The sequence below is a fragment of the Electrona antarctica genome, assembly GCF_951216825.1.
Source record: "Electrona antarctica genome assembly, chromosome: 2".
Taxonomy (NCBI): Eukaryota; Metazoa; Chordata; class Actinopteri; order Myctophiformes; family Myctophidae; genus Electrona; species Electrona antarctica.
The window spans coordinates 3,474,740-3,493,097 of NC_136807.1; the positions used below are offsets into that span (position 1 = coordinate 3,474,740).

The following is an 18,358-nucleotide window of genomic DNA, read 5'->3' on the forward strand; positions in this document are numbered from 1 at the left end:
AAAAATGGCCCATTATATTAGATTAGAGCCAGACCGTTATATAATTTTAGGCCGTATAACAGCCATTATTTGACTTTCTTCATGACATCGGTACTGGCAATTATGCAGCCAATTTTTTTAACCGTTTATTTACTACAAAAATAGCAGATCTACAGTACATGCTGACAATGGGTCACCTGCATCATTTCAGTTTACTAATTTGCTTGTTCATTGTATAATTAAAGTTAAATGTTCTGATTTTAAATATTATTACATTTTTAATTAATCAAAACATTAATTTCGTATTTGATTGCTTACACCGGGGCTCCACCGGGCGCGTCAGCGTCTCCGTCACCGTCAGGGAATGTTCCCTTTTTAATCAATGAAGGGTGGCTCCACTGCCTGCGTTGCGTTGCGTTGCGTTGCGTGACTGCATTAAAATTGCCCCGGTTCGTTTTTTGACGCACGCGACGGAGACGCAACGTGTCCGGTGGAGCCCCGGCGTTATACGTTAAATGTTCTCAAATAGTAATCAAAACTATGTTTTTCAAATTGAATTCATGATTTTGCATTATTATTATTTATTTTTTTTAAACAAAATATGGGTGTACAGTATTGGTAAGATGGTGGTCTAGGTCAGGTCTCCTTAGAATGGGGATCGGCCGCAGACCCATACAGTATACAGTTATATACTATTATATTATTATGTCCAGAAAATAGTTCATATGTTCTCATCTGGTGTTTTGCAGACGGACTAAGGAAGAAGGAAAAGCCACTTCAGTAGAAGCTAACAAGGATCCGGAATAGTAGGCAAACACTATTACCAGTGGCAGACAAATTATTCAACCAGGGGCGCCGCTGACTGCCCCAATCAATCAATCAATCAATCAATCAATCAATCAATCAATCAATCAATCAATCAATCCAAAAATACAATGACCCAAGTAAAGTACGTACGGTGCTCAAGTAAATGTACTGTGTTACTAACTTACTGTCTACCACTGACTTAGTTATTACCTAACACTGTTTACAGCTGTTACTAACTTACTCTCTACCACTGACTTAGTTATTACCTAACACTGTTTACAGCTGTTACTAACTTACTGTATACCACTGACTTAGTTATTACCTAACACTGTTTACAGCTGTTACTAACTTACTCTCTACCACTGACTTAGTTATTACCTAACACTGTTTACAGCTGTTACTAACTTACTGTATACCACTGACTTAGTTATTACCTAACACTGTTTACAGCTGTTACTAACTTACTGTATACCACTGACTTAGTTATTACCTAACACTGTTTACAGCTGTTACTAACTTACTGTATACCACTGACTTAGTTATTACCTAACACTGTTTGTTTAGAGCTGTTACTAACTTACTGTCTACCACTGACTTATGTTATTACCTAACACTGTTTACAGCTGCAAGTGGGTTCTGTTGACAGGACCAGGCACACACATCAAGTGGGTTCTGTTGACAGGACCAGGACCAGGACCAGGACCAGGACCAGGACCAGGCACACACATCAACGGAAGGAGGAATACTGTACCACCAACTCTGCAAAACGTCCCAGTGATTCTTTCAGACAAGCACACAAGAATAAGCTCAGCAAGAGGCAATGCAAATTCTTAGAAGAGAAGAGTGTTCATTGTGATTTAAATCAGAGTGTCCCAACTGGACCATTTTGCATTACCTAGAGAAAAATCATATGGATTTGTTTACACAATTATTGTTCAGCCAGTTATTCTAGCAACCTCTGAAACACTGCAAGAAAACAGGAGGTTTTGGTCCAAATATGGCAAGTGTATTGCCAATGATATACAGGTTTATAGGTTTATCTTTACAAATATCTTCACAGAAAAATATTAGGCTTTGCAACTCATTTGAGTCATTAGTCCTGTTTGTGCCAAGACTGTTGGCACAAACAGAAATGTTGGGGGTAATTGGATAAAGCTTACAAAATAAATAAAATCATTTTTAGCCCCAACAATAACCTAATTTATATTTATAGTAGGGTTCAAAGAGACTCATATGCCACCCCTTACATCTTATCCCTAAACATATTTGCCATTTTTTACTATTTTAAAACATGTTTAAAATAGTTCAAATAGCTGATCTACAAGCACACAACGTGTTGATGTAGATTGGCTAGTCGAACTATTTTAAAATGTTTTTAAAAAGTTTAAAAAAAAAAGGCAAATAAATGTATGGATAAGGGGTAAGTAAGGGGTGGCGCAAATTGGGCCCTGATCAGAGTAAAAAGGCTTACAGATTTGATTAGTTATAACAATGTCAATGAAAGGGCGACTGCATGAGACTTTTTCAAGAATGCCCGAGTTGACGGGTATTTGAAAAGGATGGGTCTTCTCTGTAATAATGTGGGAGAGCTGAATCGAGGCCGGGATACTGGGCGTACAGGCGTACACGGACTAATTTAAAACAGTTGGGGCCACAGCCAGATGTGAGGGACTAAACTCACAATGGTGAATAAAGCAGTACTAATGAATAACAGAACCTCTTTCAAGAATGGAATGAGTAGGACATCCCGGGGACTGGAGTGTGCATTTGAGACGCTGTGCCAAGGAGTCAGGGGCAAACCAGGACAACACAACATGATCGGCGCAGGAGGAGGAAGGGGGCATTATGTTAGATCCGACATCACTGACCTTGTTAACAAAGAAGGATAAAAAACAATGCCACAGTCTTCTACAGTAGTGGTTCTCAAAGTGGGGTCCCCTGAGAGGGTTCCAGGGAGTCCCCTGAGAGGGTTCCAGGGAGTCCCCTGAGAGGGTTCCAGGGAGTCCCCAGCTAAAAGATTCATAGTTAGGACACTTACTTGTCTGTAACACTCAAGAGTGGGGGTCCGTGGCCTAATCAATGCAAGCATACGGTACCTATAACTACATACTGTACATAATACAGGAAACAAAAATAAAAATGTTTGAGAACCACTGTTCTACAGGTATAGTAACAGGAATTAAGAGAGTACAATTACCGTAACAGGATGATTACTCTACTGAAAAAACCCCACTTCTGACTCCTTGGATATGTAATGGACTTGGAGATACAGTATATATATATATATATATTTTAACATGCCTGAATTAACAGTAGGTTCAGTCATGGTTTTGAAAGGAGTAATGGCATTAAAGTATAGTTGCATAAACAATATGCATATAATAAGGTGGGTATAATGTATACAGTGTCCTGACTGCATCACTCGCCATAAATAACTTGTTTTCAAGGAAGAAAATCAATCATGTGGAGCCACATGAGAACAGCGTACTGGCTCCAATGTGGCGCATGGACTTCATCTGGCCAGCCTGTGACGTCAGTTGACTATGACATCAATTGTCAATGGAATTGAATAGAATTGAACAAGTGTGTAAAAACTGGTGTGTGTGTGTGTGTGTGTGTGTGTGTGTGTGTGTGTGTGTGTGTGTGTGTGTGTGTGTGTGTGTGTGTGTGTGTGTGTGTGCGTGCGTGCGTGCGTGCGTGCGTGCGTGCGTGCGTGCGTGCGTGCGTGCGTGCGTGCGTGCGTGCGTCAGGCCGCGGGGCATGCTTGCCACATGAGGGGATACAGTGAGGTCAAGGGATCCTGTGATGAAGTTATGTGTGTTTCTACAGCAGAAAGAAGGACATACTGTAGGTCTTATAGATCTGCCATTTGTTTAGCCCAGTGGTTCTCAAATTTTCAAATGTCAAGGACCTCCATAGCTCATTTCGTTCCATTTCTACACTCTCTCAGTCGGAGTTAGAGACCTGTAAGGGTGGACACCCACAATGATCCCTGAGGGTCCCTCCTTAGACCCCACTTTGAGAACCACTGATTTAGCCTGTCTGTGCAACTATTGTGATAAGTGTTTTTTTTTTTTTTTTTTTCCACCGCCCCCCCTTTTTTCCCCTCACTGTATATGTTTCTTTTCCCTTTTTACCTCCATTATGATGAATTCCTGTACTGTTCTTTGTCTATATAGAAGTGTCTATTTGTACGTCTCTAAATGTTTTGATGAATTGAACATGGTGGACCCTGTTGTAAACAAGTGTAATGCTTAATTGGGTCGTCCACTCACAGTTAACAGCCTTTGTATTGAGTTTGTGCTTGAAATGTACTGTAATTCTGCAAACTGTTAATAAAATTTTCAATCAATCAATCAAAACACACGGCAGCTGAAACATATCTGTTCAACACGGCACAGTGTTGACCATACAAAATAATTGATTACTGCAAATGACAATTATCTTCATGTATAGACTGGCACACTCACCGATACCGATATACCAGCATTTTAGGCAGTTATCGGCACATTCGGCAGCTTTTCTGATACTGGTATTGGAACAACTCTTCCCACACCAACCCCAGCAGACACACTGTGCACACCATCACGCTCTACCATAGACACTGGCCATAATGTCCTCCTCCTCCTCACCAAAAAACATAAAGTAGCAGCCTATTTAGAAAGTATACCCCCCGAATAGGCGACTAGGGATGCTAAGGTTCAAGTGGTTAATTATTGATTGTGGTACATCCGTCTTTGTCGAGCATCTACACAAACAGTGTAGATGCAGGAGAGAGAGAGTGATATTTGTCATTTGCACTATAGTCTAGTACTCCTGCACCGGGACGGCCCCTGTACTGTCCGAACTCTACAGTAGTGGAGCAGATTACTGAAACGATCGTTCACTTGATCATACAAGCACCAAATTTGGCACACAAGTGCTTCAGAACCTACTCTCTCAGAAAAGTACGTTGTCCACTTGAAAAAATAAAATGGCCACCATTTTTCAAGATGGCTGCCTTTCAAAATGGTTTTAAACAGTGTTTGAACTATGGTTTGATTGAATAATCTTATTGTGATGGCCTATACATCAGAATGTATGTTTCTGAGTATGATAAATCCAATTCTGCATTTAGCAATCAAAATGATTGAATATTATGATGATACAATGGGAATTAAACGAAAAGCTGGGGCAGATTAAGTCAATATTCCATAAGAATCTTTCACTTGGTGGTACAAGCACCACATTTGGCACACATGATGTCCAGGATGTATTTCTATGAAAAGCACCTTATCCAGCTGAAAATCCAAGATGGCTGCCAGTATTCAAGATGGCCGCCTCGTCAAATGCAAGAAAACAAAACAAAGGTTTTCGAAGTAGGATTCAAATGTGTTAATGATCCAAACATCAAAATGAAAGTATTCTGACTGTAAGAACTTAATGGTGTTGGAATTTAATTCCAATATGGCCGCCAGTTTGCAAGATGCAGTTATTACGTGACTCAAAATTTGCGTTTTCGGAAGCTGTATGATTGTTGAAGGGCAACATCATTTGTTGATCATGCATTGAAATGCTGTGATCAAGCCCTATTGGTTTGTAATTTTGTATATAAGAGTGATGTCAAAGCACAACCAGGACACACTGGTGACATCACTGCTGTGAGACTCTGCATGGGGTTCAGTGTCGGCTTGTAGCATAGCTGTAGTTGTGGTTTACTAACTGTTGTAGTGTACTCACTGTAGTTTGTTGTATACTTTAGTGTCCTAAATGCTAATTAGCCCCTGTATGTATGTATGTATGTATGTATATATATCTCCACTAGAAGTTTAGTTAGTTGTAGTATTGTAGTTAGATAGCCGCACCTGAATTGACAAGATGTGCCAGCGTGGGAGAGCTGAGACGAGGGTAACGGGGCTTCAGTTACCTGGATGGTGTACAGATCGCACAGGACTTAAATGGCACTGGATGAACGGTCGGGCTAGGTGTAGGGCACCAGATGCTTGAACCTAGATCAAGGTTCAAGGTTGGACTTTATTGTTACATCTTATGTACAGGTGTATATAAGATTAAAACTTATTTTTGTTTGGCTTCCTTACAGACAATGCAGCGGCATAGATAGCGTAATATTCAAACAACAAAAAACACAGCAAGCACAGCAAAACAAAGGGATAGAATAAAGAGTGCTAGAAAAATAGTAACATATGTACATGTTTCCCTGTAGTAGCAAAGTTAGGTAAACTCGCCCTGGTTCTTATCAGTTCGTTCATGTATCTGATTGTTGGGGAAAGAAGAAGAAGCTTATTTGCAGTCTATTTCCAGTGGCTTCGAGACTGCGAAAACGTTTTCCATGTGGCAGCATCTCAAACAGTCTGCGGTTGGGATGGCTTGGGTCCCTCATAATTCCACGACGAGCTTTGCTCACACAACGATCGTCATACAGGGCTTCGATGGGGGGGAGATCACATCCGCTGCACTGCACTCTTTGAATTTGTGCGTGTCCTTCACCAGGATCATTCTGAATTTCAGCTGCTCTCTTAGTGGAACGCTGGAGTTTCAGTTGCTAAACATTTGCCTGACAATTTTGGTGATACTTTGTACTGTTTTGCCTCAATGTATCCTCACTGCCACCTCCATCATCCAATCTGGATGAGTCTAACATGATGGGCAACAGGTGTATTGCCTGAAATACGGTGAGACTTCAACTCCTCTTTCGTATCTGTTTGACACTTCCAATCAGTTTTAGTAGCGGAACATCTTGTGTTATACGGTTAAAGGCCGGGGGCTATATCCTTTTACCACCCAACCGTACAAACATCAAAGCACATTGAAATATGGGATGCATCTAGGTTCAAGCATCTGGTGCCCTACACCTAGCCCGACCATTCATCCAGTGCAAGTCCTGTGCGATCTGTACACCATCCAGGTAACTGAATCCCTGTTACCCTTGTCTCAGCTCTCCCACGCTGACACATCCTGTCAATTCAGGTGCGGCTATCAACTAAAATGCTACAACTAACTAAACTTCTATTTGAGGTATACAGGGGCTTATTAGATAGCATTTAGGACACTAAAGTATACTACAAACTACAGTGAGTACACGACTACAACAGTTAGTAAACCACAACTACAGCTACGTTACAAGCCGACACTGAACCCCATGCGGAGTCTCACAGCAGTGATGTCACCAGTGTGTCCTGGTTGTGCTTTGACATCACTCTTATATACAAAATTACAAACCAATAGAGCTTGATCACAGCATTTCAATGAATGGTGATGTTGCCCTTCAACAATATCTGTGATCAGACGGCTTCCGAAAACGCAAATTTTGAGTTGCGTAATAGCCCCCATCTTGAAAACTGGCGGCCATATTGGAATTAAATTGACACCATCAGAATACATTCATTTTGATGTTTGAATCAATGTGTGGATCACACATTTCTGTTCACTAAAGTTCTACTTATTAATTTGATGAGGTGGCCATCTTGAAAACTGGTCGGCCATCTTGGATTTTCAGCTGGAAAACATACTTTTCCTAGAAAGTACATCCTGGACATCAAATGTGCCAAATCTGGTGCTTGTACCACCACATGAAGGATTATTATGGAATATGGACTTAATCTGCCCCACTTTATCGTTTAATTCCCATTGTATCATCATAATATTAAATAATTTTGATGTTCTAAATGCAGAATTGGATTTCTCATACTCATATATTTTGATGTATAGGCCATCAAAATATGATTTTATAGCTCAATATAACTCAAACACTGTTTAAAACCACCTCGAATGGCGGCCATCTTGAAAAATGGTGTCCATTTGGTTTTTTCAAGTGGACAACGTACTTTTCTGAGAGAGTAGGTTCCGAAGCACTTGTGTGCCAATTTTGGTGCTTGTATGATCAAGTGAACGATTCTTATGATATATTGACTTAATCTGCTCCACTACAGGGAGTGTTGGGTGGGACGGAGGAGTGGGGCGGAGGTGCTGCTGTGTCCTCCCAGTGGGGGCTCCTCACTGGCAGGTGAGCTAGTAGGATAATGGTACAACAGCAGCGACCAGTTCTTGGGGAGAAAAAGGCAAAAGCCAAAGGGCAGCCAGAGGGCATGCAGCAATTCGATGATTTTAGCAAAGTCAATATACAGTCCAGGTTATGGTAGCCTATATTAAGTCAAGGATAGTGTTCCCATTTTTCCCTGATGTTGACCAGGGACCTTGAAAGATTCCATCACAAGGTTGACTGTGAAACACATAGGCCTAATTAATTGTGATTTATAACATTATATCTATTTATTTTACACAACACAATAATTGTGAATATAAATTGTCATGACAGTTTCCTAAATAGTAGTCTACTTGCTGCCACCTTGATTTATGCATTCCATAGCCTACTATTACTAGTAGCCTAATTAAAAAGAGGTGTAGGCTACATGTAGGCTAACAGGTGCCATATCTCAGTGTAATATTAGCAGTCTTGTTAACAGTATTCTGCTCTCCAAGAACACACTAATGCATAGCCTATAACAAACCTGTCTTCCTTCTGTTTAATTGGTTTACACACCCACGCAGACAAATCGACCACCACAAACAGCTAAATTAATACAAGTGGATAATATGACGCCAGGCCAGTCAGTTATCGGATAAATAGCTGTCTACTGTGGCCTATTTGCATACCTGTTGAACAAGGAGACGTACGTGTAGCCTACCTGTTAAATTGTTTGTTTGTATGAGTGGTCAGGTTATTCTTCCTCCAAATATCCGTTTGGTGTCATGATGATCCAAGTGTCTCGGACTCCTAAGCCAGCAGCGCTGATCCCAGCCACTAGAAATAATAGGCGGTGCCTAGATATTAACTCAAGTTGTTTTCAAAGTTTTCAACCACACTTCTTCCACAGTTCCACTATTAATTCTGTAACTAGTTTTATGGAGATGTGAGCGAATTGCACAAACCATCATTATGGCCTTTTGAGAGTACCCTATTCCGAATGGTCTGAATTTAAATTATAGGCTACAGCCATTTCAGTTCAAATTCAATTAAATGCCCGATAATAGTTATTGATTCACAGTACACAGTCTACCTGGTAGCTGGAGTGGGGCTGGTGTGAATTCCATGTCCAACGACGCCATCTGCTGGAGGTAATCAATACATGAATCAACTTCGTTTTGTTATCAGCGGCCGGGGTTCATGCTAAATACTATCTCAACGCCAAGTGAACAGAATCAATTAATTCTACAGACAGAAATACTCCTTATCTGGGTTTTACTTCTAATCTGACCGCCTTTAGATTATACAATTTAAAATGGGCCTATTTTCGGCAAAAACCTAAAACATACGACCTACAATAATAGGGTATAGGTTCTCAAACTGAACACACTCAACAGAAACATCTGTTTAACCCTAGCCCAATAGGCTATTGGTTATTTGAAAATAGCAGTTTCACATCGACAGCATGTGAAACTGCGTGTGTGTGTGTGTGAGTGTGTGTGTGTGCACGCGTGTGCGTGCGTGTGCGTGTGTGTGTGTGTGTGTGTGTGTGTGTGTGTGTGTGTGTGTGTGTGTGTGTGTGAATGGTTTCGAATTTAGGATGCCTGCCCATGGAATGCTGGTGACATGACATGCTTGTTGTATCATGACTGAGGACAATACAAGATGCATGCCTTGATTTTGTGGATGTAATTAACTTTGCTGCACCTGAGCTAATTATGTCCTTTTATGCAATTTCCTTTGTGTGGACATAAATACATTGCTAAAATGTGTGTGTTTGTGTGTGTGTGTGTGTGGGGGGGGGGGAAATATTTATATATATATATTAAATATATACATTTTTCCTTGACATTAAAAAGTTTGGACTTCCCTTGCCTCTCTACCTCTCAGTTTATTCTGGTTCTTCTAGCCCTGAAACATGACTGTCATAAATAATCGTGAAGTACGAGCGTCACGTGAACCATTGGCTATGCTTGTTCCAGGCGCTCATTGGTCCTCCTGCCTCCCCGTGTGGACCAATCGGAGCGCACAGGAAGAAGACGCGTTCCTCACGGCGCCCCACCTTGTTTGTTTCGGTCACGTGACGCGACGGTGAGGAAGATGGTGGAAGTTTGTTCCTGAAGTGGAAAACACCTTACAAACAAACACACAAACAAGCTAGCAGGATCTAAAAGCGCCACGGCCTCGTTCAACCCCACGTCCGACCATCGGATTCAGGTCAGTGATACCAGCCGCTCGAAGCTCTTTTTACCCGGTTACATCTGGTTGTCTAGTCTGTCTCTACCAGACATGATAACAACCAGCTAACAGGCTAACGTTAGCCTTGCAACACGTAATAACAACTAACTGAAGCATCTGGTAAACACTGCCATTCAACATGTAACAACAATGACAACTAAACTCGAGTGTCTGGTGTAAAATACTGCTACGGCTGTCTGTTGACGTTCAACATCGTAATGACTAACTACTAAACCACTGACATTCAACATGTAATCAACATGTTTTTGATGAATTGAATACATTAGGGCCACAATGGAAACAAGCCCTTGGGTCTTTTTGTGTTATCCCTTTAGCATCATTGATAGTACTGTACTATTTGCGAACTGTTAATACATGCAGTGTTCATTCAATCAAGCAATCAGTGGCCAGTAACTAAACCATCTGGAAGACTGTCATTCAACATGTAATAACTAACTTACAACTGGTAAATACTGCTATCTAGTCTACTGACATTCAACATGTAGTAATGTAAAATGTACTAGCTTACAACTGGTATATTCTGAATCTACTGAATGACATTCGACACGTAATGACTACTAAACCAACTGGTAATTGCATTCTACTGACACACTGACATAATGACTAAACAACTGATAAACTACGTGATTGTTTTTTTTTTTTAAATAAACACAATAATTGCATAACACAGCTTACACACACACACACACACACACACACACACACACACACACACACACACACACACACACACACACACACACACACACACACACACACACACTCTCCCCTCCCCCCTCCCCCAGCCCTTCAAATGTCAACACCACTATTGTTGTCTTAAGCTTGAGTAGACTTGATGAAAATACCATCCGATAGCCAGGATGACAATTAGAACCAGACAAAGATTTATTTATTATGGTCACAGTTAGTTTGTTGCTAGTGGTTTGGCAAGGTTGGTCGTGTTACGGTGTTAGTTTCTACTCTGTCACTGTTGTCTTCTGTGAGCGTTGTCATGCGGTTGTTACCCATCTCTGCTGACTGATCTCAGCTGTTTATTACAACCCCAGGGAAGGAATGCCCCAAGACAGGCCTATCTGCTTTGTAATTTAATTTCGTCCTTCCGTCATTGGAAACGTCACTTCTTATCTAGGAATGTATATCACTTTAGGAATTCAAGACTGACTGGCTGGTTTGGCATCTAATTTCCTTTATGCTTAATTTCTTTCATCTAAAACACTATCATATATATATATATATATATATATATATATATATATATATATATATTTCAATGCTATGAGCACGTGACCTGACGGAGCTCACGGCGAAACGCGTCGTGTTAATAACTACGTTGATGATGCAGTAAGTTGTCCGTCTCTATTCCCTGGAGTGTGCAGTCCCTGTCCCTTCCTTGGAAGGTTTATTTTTCTTTTTGAAGTCTATGCCTGCTAACTAGACTTGCACCTCCCACAGGGTTTTTTGTATGTGCAGGAGTTCCTTCTTTTTTGTCTCATATATATATATATATATATATATGGCTAAAAACCGACATGCAGATGACCGTATGAGTGCAAGTTATTTAGTATGTCTAGGCTGTGTTCAGCTTATCTCATTGTGATGGATAGGATCATGGCTCTGTGCAGAAATGTAGCTCTGGTTTCCTGAAGGCGGCATACCTGTTACCTGTTTCCAGTGAGTTCACTTGATTGGCTCAGCAGCAGATCTGCTTTTGGTTGAAACACTTGTACCCTAGTGCAGAGGTTCCCATTGTCCACTGGTACTAACCCTCTGAAACACTTGTACCCTAGTGCAGAGGTTCCCATTGTCCACTGGTACTAACCCTCTGAAACACTTGTACCCTAGTGCAGAGGTTCCCATTAACCACTGGTACTAACCCTCTGAAACACTTGTACCCTAGTGCAGAGGTTCCCATTAACCACTGGTACTAACCCTCTGAAACACTTGTACCCTAGTGCAGAGGTTCCCATTAACCACTGGTACTAACCCTCTGAAACACTTGTACCCTAGTGCAGAGGTTCCCATTGTCCACTGGTACTAACCCTCTGAAACACTTGTACCCTAGTGCAGAGGTTCCCATTAACCACTGGTACTAACCCTCTGAAACACTTGTACCCTCTAGTGCAGAGGTTCCCATTAACCACTGGTACTAACCCTCTGAAACACTTGTACCCTAGTGCAGAGGTTCCCATTAACCACTGGTACTAACCCTTTGAAACACTTGTACCCTAGTGCAGAGGTTCCCATTAACCACTGGTACTAACCCTCTGAAACACTTGTACCCTAGTGCAGAGGTTCCCATTAACCACTGGTACTAACCCTCTCTAGTGCAGAGGTTCCCATTAACCACTGGTACTAACCCTCTCTAGTGCAGAGGTTCCCATTAACCACTGGTACTAACCCTCTCTAGTGCAGAGGTTCCCATTAACCACTGGTACTAACCCTCTCTAGTGCAGAGGTTCCCATTAACCACTGGTACTAACCCTCTCTAGTGCAGAGGTTCCCATTAACCACTGGTACTAACCCTCTCTAGTGCAGAGGTTCCCATTAACCACTGGTACTAACCCTCTCTAGTGCAGAGGTTCCCATTAACCACTGGTACTAACCCTCTCTAGTGCAGAGGTTCCCATTAACCACTGGTACTAACCCTCTCTAGTGCAGAGGTTCCCATTAACCACTGGTACTAACCCTCTCGTGGTACGCAGAGGAGTCGCCCCCAAAAAAGAAGAATAAAGACAAAAGTGGAATGAAATATTTATATTAATACAGGTAGTTCTTCTGACCAAGCCATTGGTTGAAATAGGTTCTCCAGCCGTGCTGAAATGAACATGACAGACAGACAGCCCACCTAGCCGTTAATAGAAGATTTGAGGACGGATTAATCACATTAGAAATATTATCAGTTGTGCTGATTTAGACAGAGTTTCATCAGAGCAGCAGCAAAATTGGCTTAGGAATGGAACAAAAACAAACAAACAATTCAAAGAATAAATTGCATTTTCCTCTGAATAGGATGGGGCAAGTATTTTAACCTGTATTTTGACCCATTTTGGGGCGGGAACCCCTTTTGGTGTTAGCATTATGTTATGCTTTAGCTATTGAAAAATAGCAGATCTACAAGCTCATAGCGCGCCACCGAGTGGCGCGCTACGAGCTTGTAGGTCTGCTATTTTTGAAAAGTCGAAGAACCACTGACATAGAAACATAGCTTTTTCAGAAAACTGTCAGGATGTAGAAGACATTTTTAGAATCTGATCTCAGGTCAAAATGGGTTAACATCAGTTATTATGGTGGTACTTGGAGAGCCAGCTATTTTCTGTGGTGGTACTCGGTATAAAAAAGGTTGGGATTGGGAACCCCTCCCTACTGTGGAGTTAACATTCAGGTTAAACAGCAGATCTACAAGCTCACAATAGTACACATTGCATTATGTGATGCATTCTGAGATTGACTACACAGTTATCCACCAGGGGTTGACACTAACGCTTGCCCGCTTGCCCGGGGCAAGTAAAAAAAATGGTCGGGCAAGTGAAGGTTGCTACCGGCTTGCCCGATCGGGCAAGTGTGCATTTTGAGTGAACGTCTTGGTTTAGTTGGCTATATAAACATTTACACAACATGAGATATATATGTCTTGAACGTGGTCATTGCGCGCCGCCTCCGCATCTTCCCCTGCTATCTATCTCTCTCCCAAGCAACCCCCCCCCCCCTCCGCCGCCGCCGCCGCCACCACCACACACACTGTAGCTATACTAGCACGCGTGAAGCTATGAGAGAGGTCCCTGCTCCGGCAAAATTATGAAACAGCCTATTGTGACTGTGACTAAAAAAAAACATAATTTTCAACTTGGAAAGGAAACGTTTCAAGCATGCAAGTAGAAAGTAAAAAAATACGTTAAAATAAACAGTAATGTAGGCCTACAATATATTTTGGGGGGCAAGTGGCCATGAGCTGAGGGCAAGTGGAACATGACCGTTACTTGCCCGACGGGCAAGTGCCTCTGAGACCTTAGTGTCAACCCCTGATCCACACTTGCACAGAGTTGATTGCATCAATTTATTTCTTAGTAATGATATGTCGCAAGAGCAAGGTTGTAGAAGTAAAAATGTGGATTTAGGTTTCAGTTTAGGTCACAAGTGTAGGCATTGGTTTCATTTAGCAATGCCTGGAGGTTTGTGGATATTGAGAAGGTTAGTTAGTGTGCTGGGTGTGTGTAAACGCAATTAACTCAGACGTTGTTTTGGCCCTCCTAAATAGTAATAAGTTCTTGTTTCTGTAAAGAGTATCTGCACTGAAGCTTGTAGATCTCTTATTTGTTTTTGGTATTAGGCATAGCTTCATCATACTCTGTCACACAGACTCACTCTCTGTGTGTCGACGGCACCATACAAAGTCACACTGCTGCTACTCCGCCTGCCCCAAAAATTAATTGTCAGAGAATGTGTCCAAAACCCAGTGAGCCCACTGGCAAGGCTGTGGAGTCAGCAGCGCTGATGAATTATTGACCAAGACTGACGCAGAAGCCCAAGTGAAAGTTTACCCAGCCAGCACGTCTCACTCTTTCCCTCTCTACCATCTGCATACTTGAAGAGATGGAAGAAGGAACATGCATTATTCACTGACACATTAGGGCAACGAAAGATCACACAAGACTAAGTTAACTCTCCCCTAAATGGCTGTGTACTACAGTACTGTACTCTGTGACGTTTCTCCCCAAATGGAATTACAGTTATCCATTAATCTGTGTGTTTTTCTAGATGTGGTAAAACTAGTGTTGACTTGTTTCAGTGGCTAAATTATTTGTTAAATCCACGTGTAAGTAAGACGACATGTCCATATCATGTAGTGAGTGCGTGTGCCAGGCCTGTGCGTCCTCCGGTACTTGCCACCTATACTCTTCCTTAACAGAATTTTAAGTCTACAGTATATAATAATATGGGGTGTTTTTTTAGAGGGGGACATGGCAATTGTAGTCCTTATTATAGGGTGTCTGTCAAGTGAAAGCCCCAGGTACCTGCTCAGACCGTTACTAGGTCTAAGGAAGGCTGTTGCAAGGTGCAGACTGTCACTAGAGGACTGACCTTTGTCCACAGTCACACACACAGTCAAATGATATTGCTGTCTATGTCCTGTGTTAGCAGTAGCACAGCCCATTGGAGACTTTTGGAGTGTCTGTATAATACTTTGTCAGGTTATCGTGTAACAGACAGATTGGGCTACTTGATTAACCCATTTTGACCTGAAATCAGATTCTAAAAATGTCTTCTACATCCTGACGGTTTTCTGAAAAAGCTATGTTTCTATGTCAGTCGTTCTTCAATTTTTCAAAAATAGCAAAAATAGCAGACCTACAAGCTACGAGCTTGTAGATCTGCTATTTTTCAATAGCTAAAGCATAACATAATGCTAACACCAAAAGGGGTTCCTGCCCAAAATCGGTTAAGTATGTGCCTCGAGTCGTTATCGATGCTTAATATCTTCTATCAATGCTAGGAGCTTTGAGACCAAAATACATTGTTAGCACCGATTCCCAACCTTTGGGCTGGTCCTTGAGGATATTGAAATAGGGTCCCCATAGTTGGCAAAACACCAAATAATGTTTAATAACTTAAAAAGAAAATGGTGGGAAAAAAAGGCCAAGGAAAACCTTGATTTCATTGTTATATGAATACATTACAACGTAAAGTATAATAGCGGATTAGTTCCACTTATCCAAGCTGGAACACTGAAAATGCACCAGATTTAATCTTGTTATTAAAATACTTTCAGGGGCAGCTCCAAAGCTATGACAAAACAAGGATTACAGTACGTGCCCTCAACAATGTTAAGCATACCTACACTTGTATAAATGCAGAGATTAAAACAGGGTGCATTTTGCATCCCAAAATGCAGTTTATAATTAAGGGACGCAATACAACAACGACCTCTGCATCCACGGGATGCACTACTGTACTGTTTTTTATTCTAGTTTATTTTGCTATAGCTTTAGTTATAATAACCCTTTCTTCTTCTGTTTTCTACATGAATATAACCACATTATAACCATATAAAATGAAATGGGAGTTAAATGCTGCAATCTTTAAAAATGACAAAATATGACTCCTAACGTCGTTGAAGTGGGACTCCTAAGATGTCCCTGCATGGGACTCATCTAAAAGACCATCCCTGCATCCCGGGACTCATTACATTGAAAACCTATTTACATCACTGTAAATGTCCTGCCCTAATGTCCTGCACTGATCCAAAAAGACCACACGAGTGGACTACTATGCCTTGAAGTGAAGCAGTCATGTCTATTTGTAAAAGTCCTAATGTTTTCATATGGCCTGTTTTGCAGGAACACAGCCCTATGTCATGGCCAGCGGTGTTGCCAAGCCAGGCCCTTCCAATGGCTACCCAATGAAGGCACAACTTCAAATCATTGGTAAGTTTTTATCACTTCAAACACTTTCATCACTGTGTCCAAGGTTTTTATTTTATTTTTTTTGCTCATGTGCCACAAACCACATTTGTATTATGAAGTTATAAACAGGGGAAAAGCACATGGAATCGGATATATTCCAAGTTCTGTTTTGGATGTGAATCTGATCTGCCGATGTGACCACAGTTTGGAATGTTTTGGTCCTCACAATTTGTTCAACATAACATGAGGCCAAGAGAAATGGAGGATGAATGCTCCTTTTAAATATCAGTGTCTTGCAAGACACTTTGATTTACTGGAAGCCTTAGTCAGTGCTCTGCAGGGTCATTACCCTTCATTGTCTCAGGCCAAGAGAGACATTTCTTTCGCCCCTGTCTGTCCGTGTGTATCCCCGTGTCCTTCCGTCTGTGTACAGCTAATAGTACAGCTCAGGCACCATTGGCCCGATCAACGTGAAACTGTGCACATGCATTCCCTTTAGGGCCAGAGCAGAACCTCTGCCCCGCCGTTTTCATATCTGACTTTTATAGTGCCACCAAGAGGCAGATGTTTGTTAGAAGTTTTTGTTTAAATATTACTCCTACAGATTTTGTCCAAACATCACACCAATCGGTACACAGTACTGTATCTCTGCTAACCTATGTGTCTTTAGTACTGTGTAATTGCACTGCTGTAATGTTGTAGTTGTACAGTACAGTACAGTACAGTACAGTACAGTACAGTACAGTACAGTACAGTACAGTACAGTACAGTACAGTACAGTACAGTATGTATAGGACCCCCTCTAAAACCAGATGCTGCATCTCAAGGGGCCGTCCTCTCAATACAATTCTGACAAAAAGATTCTCTATATTCAGTCATGTGATCAAGACAGACCAGTCTGGTTTTCCATATTCCATCCTGATTGACTAAGGTCTTATGAACATGGTCAAGCTGGACAGACTAACCCTGACTTCTGACTTCTACTGGAAGCCAGTTGAGTGATTTAAATTGGCTCCTTCCTACCTATTTGTGACCAAGCGCCCAAACCTAATAACCCTGTTTAACCCATTTTGGGCGGGAACCCCTTTTGGTGTTAGCATTATGTTATGCTTTAGCTATTGAAAAATGGCGCGCTACGAGCTTGTAGGTCTGCTATTTTTGAAAAATCGAAGAACGACTGACATAGAAACATAGCTTTTTCAGAAAACTGTCAGGATGTAGAAGACATTTTTAGAATCTGATCTCAGGTCAAAATGGTTTAATCTGTATTCTGTGCTGTCTCTGCAGCTTGACTTTGAGGATTTTGGTTGAACTCTCAAACCAGGAAATGCAGGCAAAGTCAAAGTGACATTATACAAGTAATGATTTGGCTAAAACAAACATTGAATCCATGAATCTAGAGCAGGGATCTTCTATTTGGTAGTTTATAAATCCATTCCTTATATGTAAAGAATAAATGTGCTAAAATCTGTATTTAACCCATTTTGACCTGAGATCAGATTCTAAAAATGTCTTCTACATCCTGACAGTTATCTGAAAAAGCTATGTTTCTATGTCAGTCGTTCGGGTTTTCGACTTTTCAAAAACAGCAGACCTACAAGCTCGTAGCGCGCCACTCGGTGGCGCGCTACGAGCTTGTAGGTCTGCTGTTTTTGAAAAGCATAACATAATGCTGACACCAAAAGGGGTTCCCGCCCAGAATGGGTTAAATGTGATATATAAATATAAATACATAACAATGAATGCCACTGCGTTTGAGTCCTGTTTCATCTTTCATAATGTTTGTAAGATAATGAAAGGGAGAGAGACTATTTTGGTCACACATGCTCCCTGAATTGAATCTGTGCGATCGCGAGTGTTTGTGTGAGTGCAAATGTGTCCTTGTGTGACACTTTCCCCCACCGCCAGTCGGAAATCCCTTTCTTAATCGTACACCCATTGTAGTATG

At 41.4% G+C, this 18,358-nt stretch overlaps 1 protein-coding gene across 1 annotated transcript in view; it reads left to right on the plus strand.

Moving 5' to 3' along the window:
- Nucleotides 1-9,839: 9,839 nt before the first annotated feature.
- Nucleotides 9,840-18,358, plus strand: part of itchb (itchy E3 ubiquitin protein ligase b) — a 51,126-nt gene continuing 42,607 nt past the window's right edge. Inside the window, exons 1-2 of the mRNA XM_079495034.1 lie at nucleotides 9,840-9,967; nucleotides 16,345-16,431. Coding sequence (XP_079351160.1) covers nucleotides 16,362-16,431 — 70 coding nt within the window. The 5' untranslated portion in view covers nucleotides 9,840-9,967; nucleotides 16,345-16,361. The remainder of the gene's footprint in view (nucleotides 9,968-16,344; nucleotides 16,432-18,358) is intronic.